The sequence below is a fragment of the Terrapene carolina genome, unplaced genomic scaffold (genome assembly GCF_002925995.2).
Source record: "Terrapene carolina triunguis isolate 2854851 unplaced genomic scaffold, T_m_triunguis-2.0 Scaffold262, whole genome shotgun sequence".
Taxonomy (NCBI): Eukaryota; Metazoa; Chordata; order Testudines; family Emydidae; genus Terrapene; species Terrapene triunguis.
The window spans coordinates 2,371,168-2,383,397 of NW_020664613.1; the positions used below are offsets into that span (position 1 = coordinate 2,371,168).

Here is a 12,230-nt window from a genome sequence, read left to right on the forward strand (position 1 = left end):
AGAAGTAGAGAGCTAAAGAAACCCCTACGACAACCCAGTTCCTGCTTCTCTGCCCCCTCCCCTCAAGAGCCCAGCCGGGGAGCCAGACACTCACACCTCCCCCCCCCCCCCCCCCGAGCCCTAGCCAATACACCCAAACATCCTCCCCCCTGAGCCCAACTGTGGGGCCCCCCCCAGCCAATACAGCCAAACGTCCTCCCCCCCACCCCACCCCCAAGCCCAGCTACAGGGCCACCCCTAGCCCAGACACGCAAATGTCCTTCCCCCCCGCTTCTCCCTCTCCCCCTCCCCACCGAACCCAGCCCCAGGGCCTCCTCTGTCCCAGACACCCGTCACCTCCCTGAGCCCATCCCTGGCCCCCGCCAGCCCAGACACCTGCTCCCCTACCCCCATAGCCCCAGGATCCAGAGGGAGAAACAGCCTGATGCTGAGTCCCAGGCTTGCACAGAGTTTCTTTTGCACTGCTGCCTCCTTCCTTAAGGGTGTGAGGGGGACTGCAGCTGTTGAACCCTCTAGCTCTCTCCTTTTTCCTCTGGCAGTCTCTTCTATGTGTGACCTGGGCTCTGCCGGGTCCAGCGGCCCCTAGTTACAGCCAGCAGCACTGCAGCCCATTTCTGTGGGGGGAAAGAAAATTCTGTGCAAAAAACATTAATTTCTGTAAGATTCTGCATTGGGCAGTTGTGCAAAATTCCGCCAAGAGTAACACTAGCTACTGATATCCTAGTTGAGCAGAATGGAAAATACAAGATGGTCTTGCATGGTACCACTAAATAAAGAACACTTTTTATTTATCAGAAAGGCAATTACTTCATCACTCAAATACTATGGTTGAAAGTAGCTTCAGTCCTCAGGAAAACAGAGAAGCTGCATCTAAAACAAGATATCTGAAAAGTGAAGAGAATAAAGCAGACCAAGTATCAAGAACGGGATTAAATAAGATGTACATTACACTATACAGAAAGTGATGAGAAATTACAGTAAGACAAAATGGGGCTCTGTGGCATCAGAGTTGGAAGTTTGTGTAAATGTTCAAATGCCAAACTTCAGTATAAGATGATGTAGAAGCCTCCTGTGCAGTCCAAAGAGTCTTGAAAAAAATCTCCCATTGCACCTAAAGAGTGAAAATGTCACACTTTATCCTAAAGCTCCATTTCTGAGTAGTGTGTTAAAGGTTAATAGATTAAGGTTATAATAAACAGTTAATTGTTAGAGAGTCCAACAGAAGCAATGGGTTGATTATTACCTTGGCTTACAACCATCTTTTATAATACACCTCTACCTCGATATAACGCTGTCCTCGGGAGCCAAAAAAATCTATTTTTAAGTGTTTTAATTTTTTGCTCACAAAATTGAGGGGAATTTGTGCTGACTTGAGCCTGGTGTGGTATGGGCAGGCACTGTGTGAGCTTTCACACACAACTTTGTTCATAGACCTCTTTTGACTTCTACAAAACTCATGCCATTCCAGTCTGACACCTCTTAAACATAGATCTGCTACTTATACCAAATTGTTTGGTGATAGTCTCTCTTCCTTTTCGTTTGGAAAGTATGATAGAATTTCAACATCAGTATCCAGAGAAGACAGCCCAGTGCATTAGCTTGCTATCCTAGAGAAAACTTTGCTTTGTCAGAATATATTACAATATGAAAATGGTATGATGTTAAGGCTGTGATTTACAGGAAAACAGCACTTATTTTGCTGAGCCCCACTAAGTTCACAGGTAAGAAGTGCTTTTCACCATGAACAAACTGGGAAGGAAGTGTGTGTGGTTTTTTTCGGGGGGGGGGGGGGGACAGGGTTATATCTAGTTTTAAATTCCAAGTGAGACTTCTGAGGTTCTGGAGGAAGCCAACTTGCTGACTTGTTTAATATTGTATAATTACGTAGTGTCCAGAGGTGCTAAGTGTCTTTGCTGCTCTGTTGCACTGGACACCATATAGACTTTGGAAGACAGTTCCTGCCCTAAAGACCTTTCAGTCTGAAAAGTTTTTTGACAATAGCTGTGTGTGAGACTCCCGCAAAGAGACTTCAGTCTGTGAGAAGGTCGCCGGTAGCTTCTATGGTGGCTTCTTCAGTCCCTTTATAGCGTCCACTTGCTGAGCACTGCTCCTCATTAAGTCAAACTCTGCATGTGACCACTTCCATGCCTCTTACTAATGAGGTGCATCAGTCTTAAGGCAGATCTACACTACAGATTTATATCGGCGCAGCTGCAGTGCGTCAGGTGAAGATGCTCTAAGGCGAGGGGAGAGAGCTCTCCCTTTGGTTTAATAACTCCACCTCCACAAGAAGCGGTAGCTGTGTCATTGGGAGAAGCTTTCCCACCAACATAGTGCTGTCTACATGCAGGGTTAAGTTCGGTATAATTACATCACTCAGGAGTGTGGATTTTTCACACGCCTGAGCAATGTAGGTATATGGAAGGAATTGAGAACAGAGGTGGAGATACTGGGTATTCTCCCGGAATCTCAAATGGCATTGATGCCATTTTGTAAATGGAAAAAACAATATTATTGTTACAAGTTTATATGATGCCAGGTGCTGATAGCATTTCAGTACCTTTACATCTGGCTTGGAATAGAAGTAAACATTTCCCTCTTAAAAATAGGTCACCCATCAGTATCAAACTACTAGCCCTAAGGAGTAGAGGTAGTGAAACCTAGTCTGTAGATCAAATACCAGGAGCATCTAGAGCCTGTAGCGAGTGGAAGCCTGGACAAAGGCGTCTTACAAAATGTTTTTAAAATGGTCAGGATCTAGACTCTCTTTGGCATTTCGCCTACTGATTGGATTTCTACGGGGAACAAGAAACTGCGAACGGCCTCTCCTAAATGAAAGCATATGTATGGCACGTGCCTACAATAAAACATCCAGCTAGCTAGAGATGGAAGCAATAAACTATTGCTCTAGACTCCTAATTCCAGCAGTTACAAGTACACCCATAAAAACTCACAAATGGGAACAAACAGTTGGGGGTCTGCCTGTGTGTATAAGGAGATGAGAAGTCACAGGCCCTTTGTCATAAGGTTTAAGAAGCAATGGAAATATTACATAATGAAATTAACTTCTCTTAGGCCTTCAAGTGTTCTACCATCATCAGTATTAACATTTAATGGAGCTGTTTTCAAGAACCTTTTTAAAAACTCTTTGTGCTAATACAGTTTAAACATGCTGTGCCAGGCCAAAATTAGAATAAATCATTTATTGAAGTTATATTAGGTATAAATTAGTAAAGCTATATTTAATTGTAATTTTAACAATCCTCTGTAATTAGGTCAATTGTGTTCTAGCTATGTTAGAATAGTGTCTAAAACATGTTTTTAAACTGTCTAAATATGGTTGACATGCCAGTGTACATAACAAACACTTAAATCAACAGCCACCTGAAAAAAAATCATTAGGTGCAGCACACTGGTAAGGACGGTTGCATGTGAAAGAGGAGCTTGGATAAACAAGTATATACAAAGTTCTTTTCCAGATTCTCTTTCCCACCATCATCACTGGTCACCCAGTCTGGGCATGGGTTTGCAAAGGTTTTTCTAATCCTCATCTTTTCTTTCAGTTTCTTTTACCCTCAAGGAGGTCAAACTTCCAGCAATTGAAAACAAAGTGGTGATTACACTACATTATTGATCGTGACAACATTGTTTGAACACAATAACATTCTGTTTGCTGTGGGAGAATCTATATTTCTTTCAGAAAGGAAAAGGCCTAACACCTGTGCTAGCTAAGTAAATAGCCACATCCACAAAAATTATTCCCTCTCAACTGGCTGCTGAAAATGTAAATCTAAATAGATTGTTTAGGGATCTTAGCTGGGAGGGATATTGTATGTATTTTAGCATACTGAAAGCATTTTGGTTTTTTTATTTTTTGTTTAAGGAAAAGGACTCTTAATTTGACCCTTCATTTATTATAGGTCCTTTGTAACTTCCATTTCAACAGTCCATAGAAGAACAGTGTGCTTCAACACATAAGTAAAAATAAATACCTTAAGTCCAGGAGACGTGCAAAAGATTGGGAGCTTTTCCATAGAACTCCCCATAGGTAGCCATCTTTTATTCACATGTATAGCGTCATCTGGGAAGGAATCATCCAAATGAAAGAAGGCTATTTCTATTTCCTGTTTCAAACACTATTGGAGGAGTATAAAATGAGCGTAATTCGAGTTCATAAAAACCTTGCAGTAGTATTATGGTAAGGCGAAACAGAATCAATACAGCTTTAGGTTTGCCCCAATCCTGAATTTTTCAAGTATTAAGACAGCAAAACAGTTCTCTTGTTAATCGTATGATTGTCTGAGAGCGAGACAAAGAGAAATAAAAATCATGTGTCAAGTGAATCCATACTGAAAAAAGCATCTTAATGGATGAACTATACTCTTTTGAGAGTGACTGGTTCTGCAGTTTTCACTAATTTTGTATTGCATTATTTTTGCTTGTAGGGTGTTCCCATCAGGCTTGAAGTGGGACCACGAGATATGAAGAACGGCCAGTTTGTAGCTGTCAGAAGAGACACAGGACAGAAGATGACCTTCGCTGAACATGAGGCAGAGGATAAACTCAGACACGTTTTAGAGGAGATCCATGCTAACCTTTACAACAGGTTAGTCTACAAGGGAATAAAGCATATGGCATTTGTGACTGAAATGACTTTATTTTATTTAATGAAGAGATTTCTTCATCTCATTTAGATTTAACTGTGGAGAAAGTCATCAAGACAAGTCTTCTCTGTGCACTATTTCATTGTTCGGTCTGAGAAGCTCATTCTGATTGTCACAAAAAGTTTCCCAAATGTGCCTGTGAAATAGAATTTTCAAATGTTAGCAACCCTTCAAGTTGAGATCTTCAAGTTTAGCTTCCGCCAATATCCATATGGTACTGACATCTAAAAATGAACCCCCAGTACTTTTTTGATGCGGTGGTACTATGTAGGATGGTAGTGTTCAAAAATCCAAAATTCTTTGATAATATTGGTGTTTACGTCTAGCTCTACGGTACAATTTTCAAAAGCACCCAAGTTCCATTTTCAAAAATGAGTGACACTTTGGCACCTACATCATATTGACTTTCACTGGTACCTAGGCTCTTAAATCACTTAGGCCCTTTTGAAAATTGTATCCGTAGTTACTACGTATTGCAAATCTCTGTAATAAGGTGATGCATAAGAATATGATTTTCATATTCTTGAGGCCTGTATATGTGAGGCCCAGGGTTGTCAAATGTGGTAAAGACAGTCCTGCTATTCTGATTTGAAGACATTATAAGGTCATCCTTGATATAAACCTGTTTATATTTGGAGTATCAGTTGACTAAGGTATTTGAATGTCAGAAAATTATCTAACCAAAGAGGTAAATGAGATTTGATTTCCCCAATAGTTAGGTTTAGCTTTCAAGCATTATTATAGTACCCTCCTCTCAATTACAGCAGTCTTAACCAGGAAATCAACTTAACTGGCGCATCTCTGAGGTGATCTGGTGGTGATGCTTAATTTTTCTGTGGCTTCATCTCCTGCTGATTCTGCCAGAGTTTTCGTTCCCTCCACACCGTGGTACATGCTGAAAACATATGATATGCTGTCCTGCTTGTTCTTGGCTAGTATTTTGTTCTTTTCACACCAGCTGTATAGGCTGAGCATATTGCAGCTGCCCCTGCTGTACTCACTCAGACAATAACCTCAGTTGCAAACCAAATAGTAGTGCCATCTCCCAACCCTTTGGGCTTGTCTAATAGGGTGATGGAACTGCAACAGCCTGAAGAGAGAGATGTCTTTTAATTGATCAGAATTTGTTCTTTTGGGAACAAAAGCTGTCAAAGAATATCCCGATTAAGAAGTTTCTTCCGTAGTTGTACTTTTTTCTCTTGTAATTTGGTGTTTGGTGGCTCAGCACAGTTGGTTCAGATGGTAACTTCATTTAGAAGATGAATACTCATGTCTGTCTTTACTAAATTTCTTTTCTTGTCTTAGAGCTTTTGAAGACCTAACAAATCATATGGTGGTGGCCAATACTATGGAAGACTTTCAAAAAGAACTTGAAGCAGGAAAGGTAAGGTGGTTCCGAATATACTGAAGTCTGAATAAGTGTCTTTCAACATTGTTAAAACAGGACACACATTTTCCTATCCATTACACGCCAGTTGGAGATCAGATGCTTTCACAGCCTAAATAAATGCATTATTACTGTTTGAAAGGGTGCTTGGTGGTTTAATCAAATTTGCTCACACATTGGGAACTTTTCATGTAGAGGTTGGCAGCAAACTGTAACTTTCCCAAATGCTACAATAGTTACGGTTCTCATCTTCTATACTGAAGCACAGTTTTGATTAAAATTTTCCACACTGCTAGTCTTTAAAGTGTTATGTTCAGGCATTAGCGGTGACAAGGCCCCTGAGGGCAACTTTATATACCTGTTATCAAATGGCATCATTTATTTAAAATGAGGGTACTGCTTTTTCAGCAGGAAGTGACCATAGCAGATCTTAATACAGGTATCTTTTATTCAGATTAAGATAAAATACTATAATTGTTCCCCTACAAATAGTTTAAAACAAAAATTTCGGACATCATAACTGCATTCTGTGAGTCCAAAGTACGTACTACTTGCATCAAAGAAAACTGGCCTTTCTAACCTCATCAGAAGCCATTGAGTGCATTGACAGGTGCTGGGCATCAAGGAATTAAGATTGATCATCAGAATAACTGATAATGTAACAGGGCTGAGTTATATTAAATTCGCTGATAAGGGCACTAGCAACTTATGAAAAATTTAAGTTTTGATGGAGCAATTGAAGTCTAGATCAGCGATTAAGACTGTATTTTTAATGTTTAAGAAATATTTTATTCTTCCCTTGAGGTGCACATTGAACTACCATTGATTGACTTAAGGAGATCCTATCCCTGAAGTTCTATTACCCAGATCCCCCAGCATGTGAAAACATTTGAATAAATGTTCTTGAAGACTCCATCTAGTTAACAACTAAGCTTCCCTATTGGTGAAAGACTGCAACTGAGAAATAATACAAAAGAAAAAATGATTGTTAAAAAAATGTGGGGTGCCAAGTTGGCTCTACTCTTAAAATGACCATACACTCTTGCTGAACATGTCCTTTAGGGGATAGGTATAGGGCCAGTGGGATTTATGTTGAATAGAAAAAAATAAAATTATTAGCCTACTCATGCATTACTTTTACCGCCATCCACCCCCGATTCTTTTTTCCTGTAATTTGTGTCTCATAAATTCATTTGCATATTGTCTTAAATTAGATTGTAAACTCTTCAAAGAGACTGACTCTGTGTGTCAGTACAGGAACTAGCACCTTGATTGGGATATATTTCTGCCCCCAAAACATGGTGGTAAAAAAAAAAAAAAAATCTGACTTACCATCACCCCAGAAGCTAGATATACGTCAAGTTATTTTGGACCTTCTCAAAAAGATTTTTGCGCCCAGCCTGCTGGTTCTGAAGTAACATTTCACTAATGCAAACCCTTTCCAAAGCCGGCTTGGCCTACCTGATGTTAGGTATAAAGGACCTCTTTGTCCCACAAATAAACACGACGATTTTATTATTGATGTAATTTATGTTTTTAAAAACTACCCTCGGCCTCTGGTGGCCTACAGAACAAAGGAGAGATGTGAAAAACACAGGCTTTCCTAAAATGTTGGGAGATGTGGTAAACTTAGGATATGTCTAATTTACAGCCCGGTGCGGCATAGCTGTCCAATACAGCTGCAGCACATCTGGTGAAGACACTCTATGCTGACGGGGGAGAGCTCTCCCGTCAGCATAAAAAAAACTCCACCTCCGCGAGTGGCAGTAGCTATGTCTACAGGAGACGCTCTCCCGCCGACACAGCACTGTGCACACGAACGCTTATGTTGGTGTAATTTATGTTGCTTAGAGGGGTGGAATATTCACACCCTTCTGTGACGTACGTTTTGACGACATAGGCTATGTCTATACTACAGACTTAGTTACAAAGTAAGCTAAGGAAAAAATTCATAAAAAGCAAAACTGCAGCTTAAAACAAATACATAAAAACTATGATTGTATCGTGAGCAAACTCTCATTATGGATTAAGGTTTTCCAGGATCTCCTGACATTTCCTCCCACCTCAAAGCTCCAAATCACAATAACTCTTACTTCTGTGAAGATGATCTGGGAAGGGAGCAATGTCCAACCGTGACCACCCCACCTCCCTACACTTATTCAGAAGCAGATGCTGGAGAGCACCATGAGAAATTACTAACCTAGCTAGCTCTGCATCTGGGATAGTACTAGATCATAGATTTGAAACTTGTAAATAAAACATCTAAACTAGTTGCACTTTATGACATGGAAAATACAGTGTAGTGAACATCTTTGATTTGGAAAAGTAAACGTTCCACCTCTGAAGTTACAAGCGCTTATCTGAGTACCCGGATCTGAAGAATAAAAGTTTCAGGCACTTCATCTCATGTGTATATATGAATGTTTGTGTCCTTTTTTGTATATTATTGTACAAAGCAGGTAACGTATATAAAAGTAGTAATTTTTCATGGAAACCCTCTTATTCAAATCTCTCTTCACTACGTTGCATTGACCACAGTCTAAAAGGAGATTTCCCAAGCTAATTTCCCATGTCTTCCTGTATTGGTGTGATTAACCCGTTAAACCATAAAGTCTTTGAGATGTGGACTTCTTTGCTTTTGTGTCTTAAGTAATAACTACATGCAAAGTTTAATGAAAGCTGCATGAACGATCTACAACAGCACTTAAACAAAACCCACATTTAGCAAACCAGAAAGATTAATACAAGCACAGATATTAGGCACTAACATTAGACACTTACTAGTCCCTCCTCCAAATTGTAGAAAATGAAAGCTAATATACATTTTTATTTCCCCAAAGACTATATGAGAGTTTTGTCCAAAGAGGAAAAAGTTTCTTGTAGCATAACACAGCACAACAAATTTATTTAGGCTTCTGGGGGGCGGGAAATAACAGGAATTTGTGGAGCAAATGTGCACTTAAGACTTTTTGACATTTTAGCAACTCACTTTCAGCTGTTGTCTTTGCCTCGGTTTTCCATAATCTTTTTAAAATAGTCTTCTTGGCTTTACAGTAACACTTCCTAACTTCTACTGTTAAAATACATGAAGTGAAGAAATTGAGTGAAACATCCCTGGAAAACCTAGAACAGTTAGACCTCTGAAACAGAAATTTGCTGTCCGATTAAGTTTAAAAATACTGAACAATTTAAGTGGGCTGAAGTGGTTAAAAATGATTTAACAATATCCTTACTGCATCTTGTACTGCCTAAGTGCTTAATATCTTGTCTTGTATATCCGATGTTCATTCTTAGTGCTTATGTAAGAAGAAAACATGCTGGTGACAGTTCTCTTTACCTTAATGAAAATACTGAAATGAGTCCCTTCATAATGTTATTCCTCAGAAAATATGAATGTATAGCACTGTTCCTAAAAATTATAATGGGAAACTTCATTGGGAAAGCATTTCTTTAAAGTATGTAAATATGTGTTGCTCTGTAATCCAATAGAGATTTTTTTTTCTTTAAAAAAAAATAAATAAATACCCTGGATATCCAGAGCTAGGAGGGGGGAATTTTTTGACACCTTTTCATAGAAGTTAAAATATCCTGTTGCTAAATTTCTAATAAGCTAGCAACCATCACTCTTCAAATTCTATTGTGAGTTTACACTAGAGTTCTACTGCATTTCACTACAAAGGGGCAACTGTCGCTGTATATTTTCAGGATGGAAAAAGCTATAAAAACCCTTTTGAGCTGTGTTAATTTTACCTTTGATTGTGGTTATCATTAAGCTGAACCTTTCCTGTTTAGAATGGGGCAGGGGGCTGGACTAGATCACCTCTCCAGGTCCTTTGCAGTCCTACATTTCTTTGATTCTATGAGCTAACTTTGTAAACTGAGTTTTTAGACTGCAGGTAAACTATTCTGCTTTACAATAAAAGGATGTCAGACTTTCAGAAGAACTTTCCACCTACCAGCTCATTTAGCCATGATTATGCAGCCAGATTGTCAAAAGTGCTCCGCATTCAACCACTCCCACTGTGCTCTTTTGAAAATCTGATTCTTGTTGTGGGAGCTGAGCACTATCAAAAATCTGGTCTTCAATGTCTGAAGTGTTAGACCTATAATGGTAGGGTTTGGGAGTCTCTCCTAAAATAATGCCTGTTTGCTTTAACTGTATAAACTCTGCATCTTTCTTCCATTTCAGATTGTGCAGATTCCCTTTTGTGGGGAAATGGAGTGTGAGGACTGGATCAAGAAAACTACTGCCAGGTAAACGATGTAACTGTTGAATTTAAGAGAACTTACATTTAACTTTCAAGTTGGGTATCTGAGTATAAAACAACATGAAAGTAACGTTTCTTTAGAGCAGTGATACTCAGACCTCAGTGGTTCAGGAGCAGAATTAGCAATCATCATTATCAAAAAGAGCCACAGTAGTTTGAATTCATAGTTTCATTTACTATATTACTATAAATTATTCTCACAGCAAAATGGCTGACCGAGTATTGTTGTTTTATCAACTACAATTGGTTAGAATATAAGAACAGCCATACTGGGTCAGACCAAAGGTCCATTTAGCCCAGTATCCTGTCTTCAAGGAGTGGCCAATGCCAGGTGCTTCAGAGGGAATGAACAGAACAGGTAATCATCAAGTGATCCATCCCCTGTCGCCCATTCCCAGCTTCTGGCAAACAAAGGCTAGGGACAGCCTGGTTAATAATGTAGTAAAAACATCCTGATTGGTTAATAATTAAATCACACAATGTTTTAATATCATGTGCTGCAAAGACCCACAGGAGGCACATTTAAGATCCACTTGTGGCTCGTGAGCCTCGGTCTGAGTATCACTGCTTTAGAAGACCCTCCGCATAGGATTCTCACTCTTGGGTCTTATCTTGTACTACAAGACAAGGCATTATTACTCCCTTAGCCCCAAAGTTTTTACCCAATGAAGTATTCACTGTGTGTGAGATTTCTTTTTTGTAAATCTTTTGGAAATTAAGAATATTAAATTTGTTTTCTATTTCAGGGATCAAGATCTTGAGCCTGGCGCCCCGTCCATGGGAGCAAAAAGTCTCTGCATCCCTTTCAAACCTCTCTGCGAGCTGCAGCGTGGAGCGAAATGTGTCTGTGGCAAGAACCCCGCCAAGTTCTACACCCTGTTTGGTCGTAGTTACTAAGTTACTAGCGAAAACACCTTGTTCCTTATCTCTGAACTCAACTTTTTTTAATAAGACTGAAATCTCCCCAGATCTTATCAGTTTTGTGACTTTTTAAATAATTCAAAAAACAAAGCCATAAGAAACCATAAAAAAAACCCAGTCGTCAGTCTTAGACTAGCAGTATTGCTCAGAATTTTCTGTAAACATCTCTAATAATAAATACGTATTGTGAGCTATAGCGTGGTTCTGTCTTTTTTTTGTGTGTTTTGTGGAAAGATTGCTTGGTTTCTCTTTTGGTTGTGGGGGGTGAGTGTGCTTTCATGTACACACAACACAGATTTGTGAGGGAAAAACCTGAAGTGTTGTAGAAGATGTAACTAAACCAGGGTAATGGTTAAAACTATTCTGCACCATGGAGTGTTTGTATATTTTACAGTGATACGGTTTAGTTATAGCAAAGGGCTGGGAGCTAGGAATTCTAAACCATGCTTGCCACTAACCTACTAGGTGCCTGGCTTTGAACAAGCCACTTCGTTTCTGTTCCTCAATCTCTAAACTGGCGATGTTTACTTGTCTCTCATTGGTATTGCAAGGGTTGACGAATGTTAACCCTTGTAAAGTGCTTTGAAGATGCAATGGTATTGAGTGTTGAATATTTTGTCATGTTTATATTTTGGCAAGTTCCCTCACAAATATCCTGTTTTTTACCTCCATTCCTCTCTCCCATGTATAAGTCCTTTGAATGAAGCAGAGAGGGAGTAACATGGGTCAGAAAAGCCCCCAAACCAGAGTAATTGGATGACGCCCCACCTCCACAGCGTGTTGCTCTGGAGATCACGAAAGCCGCATCTCCAGTCTTAAGTTGGTTGGAGTTCAATCCTTCGGTGTGACGAGTGGGTGGAGCCAGCGAGATGCTCCCTGCTCTGACACCTCTGAGTGAAAATCCACTTGGCATTTACTGCTTCTCGCACCAGTTTCCTGTGCACCTTCCCTTCACCATAGGGCTCTAATATATCAGAGGGAGGGAGGGAG

General features: G+C 39.8%; 1 protein-coding gene across 3 annotated transcripts in view; it reads left to right on the forward strand.

Annotated features, from left to right (window-relative positions):
- Positions 1-11,434, forward strand: part of EPRS (glutamyl-prolyl-tRNA synthetase) — a 60,237-nt gene extending 48,803 nt beyond the window's left edge. For all 3 annotated transcript variants that reach the window (XM_026657687.2, XM_026657688.2, XM_026657689.2), the window contains 4 exons: positions 4,446-4,606; positions 5,970-6,048; positions 10,241-10,305; positions 11,066-11,434. In XM_026657687.2, the coding sequence (XP_026513472.1) occupies positions 4,446-4,606; positions 5,970-6,048; positions 10,241-10,305; positions 11,066-11,216 (456 nt within the window). In that variant the 3' untranslated portion in view covers positions 11,217-11,434. The remainder of the gene's footprint in view (positions 1-4,445; positions 4,607-5,969; positions 6,049-10,240; positions 10,306-11,065) is intronic.
- Positions 11,435-12,230: the final 796 nt, after the last annotated feature.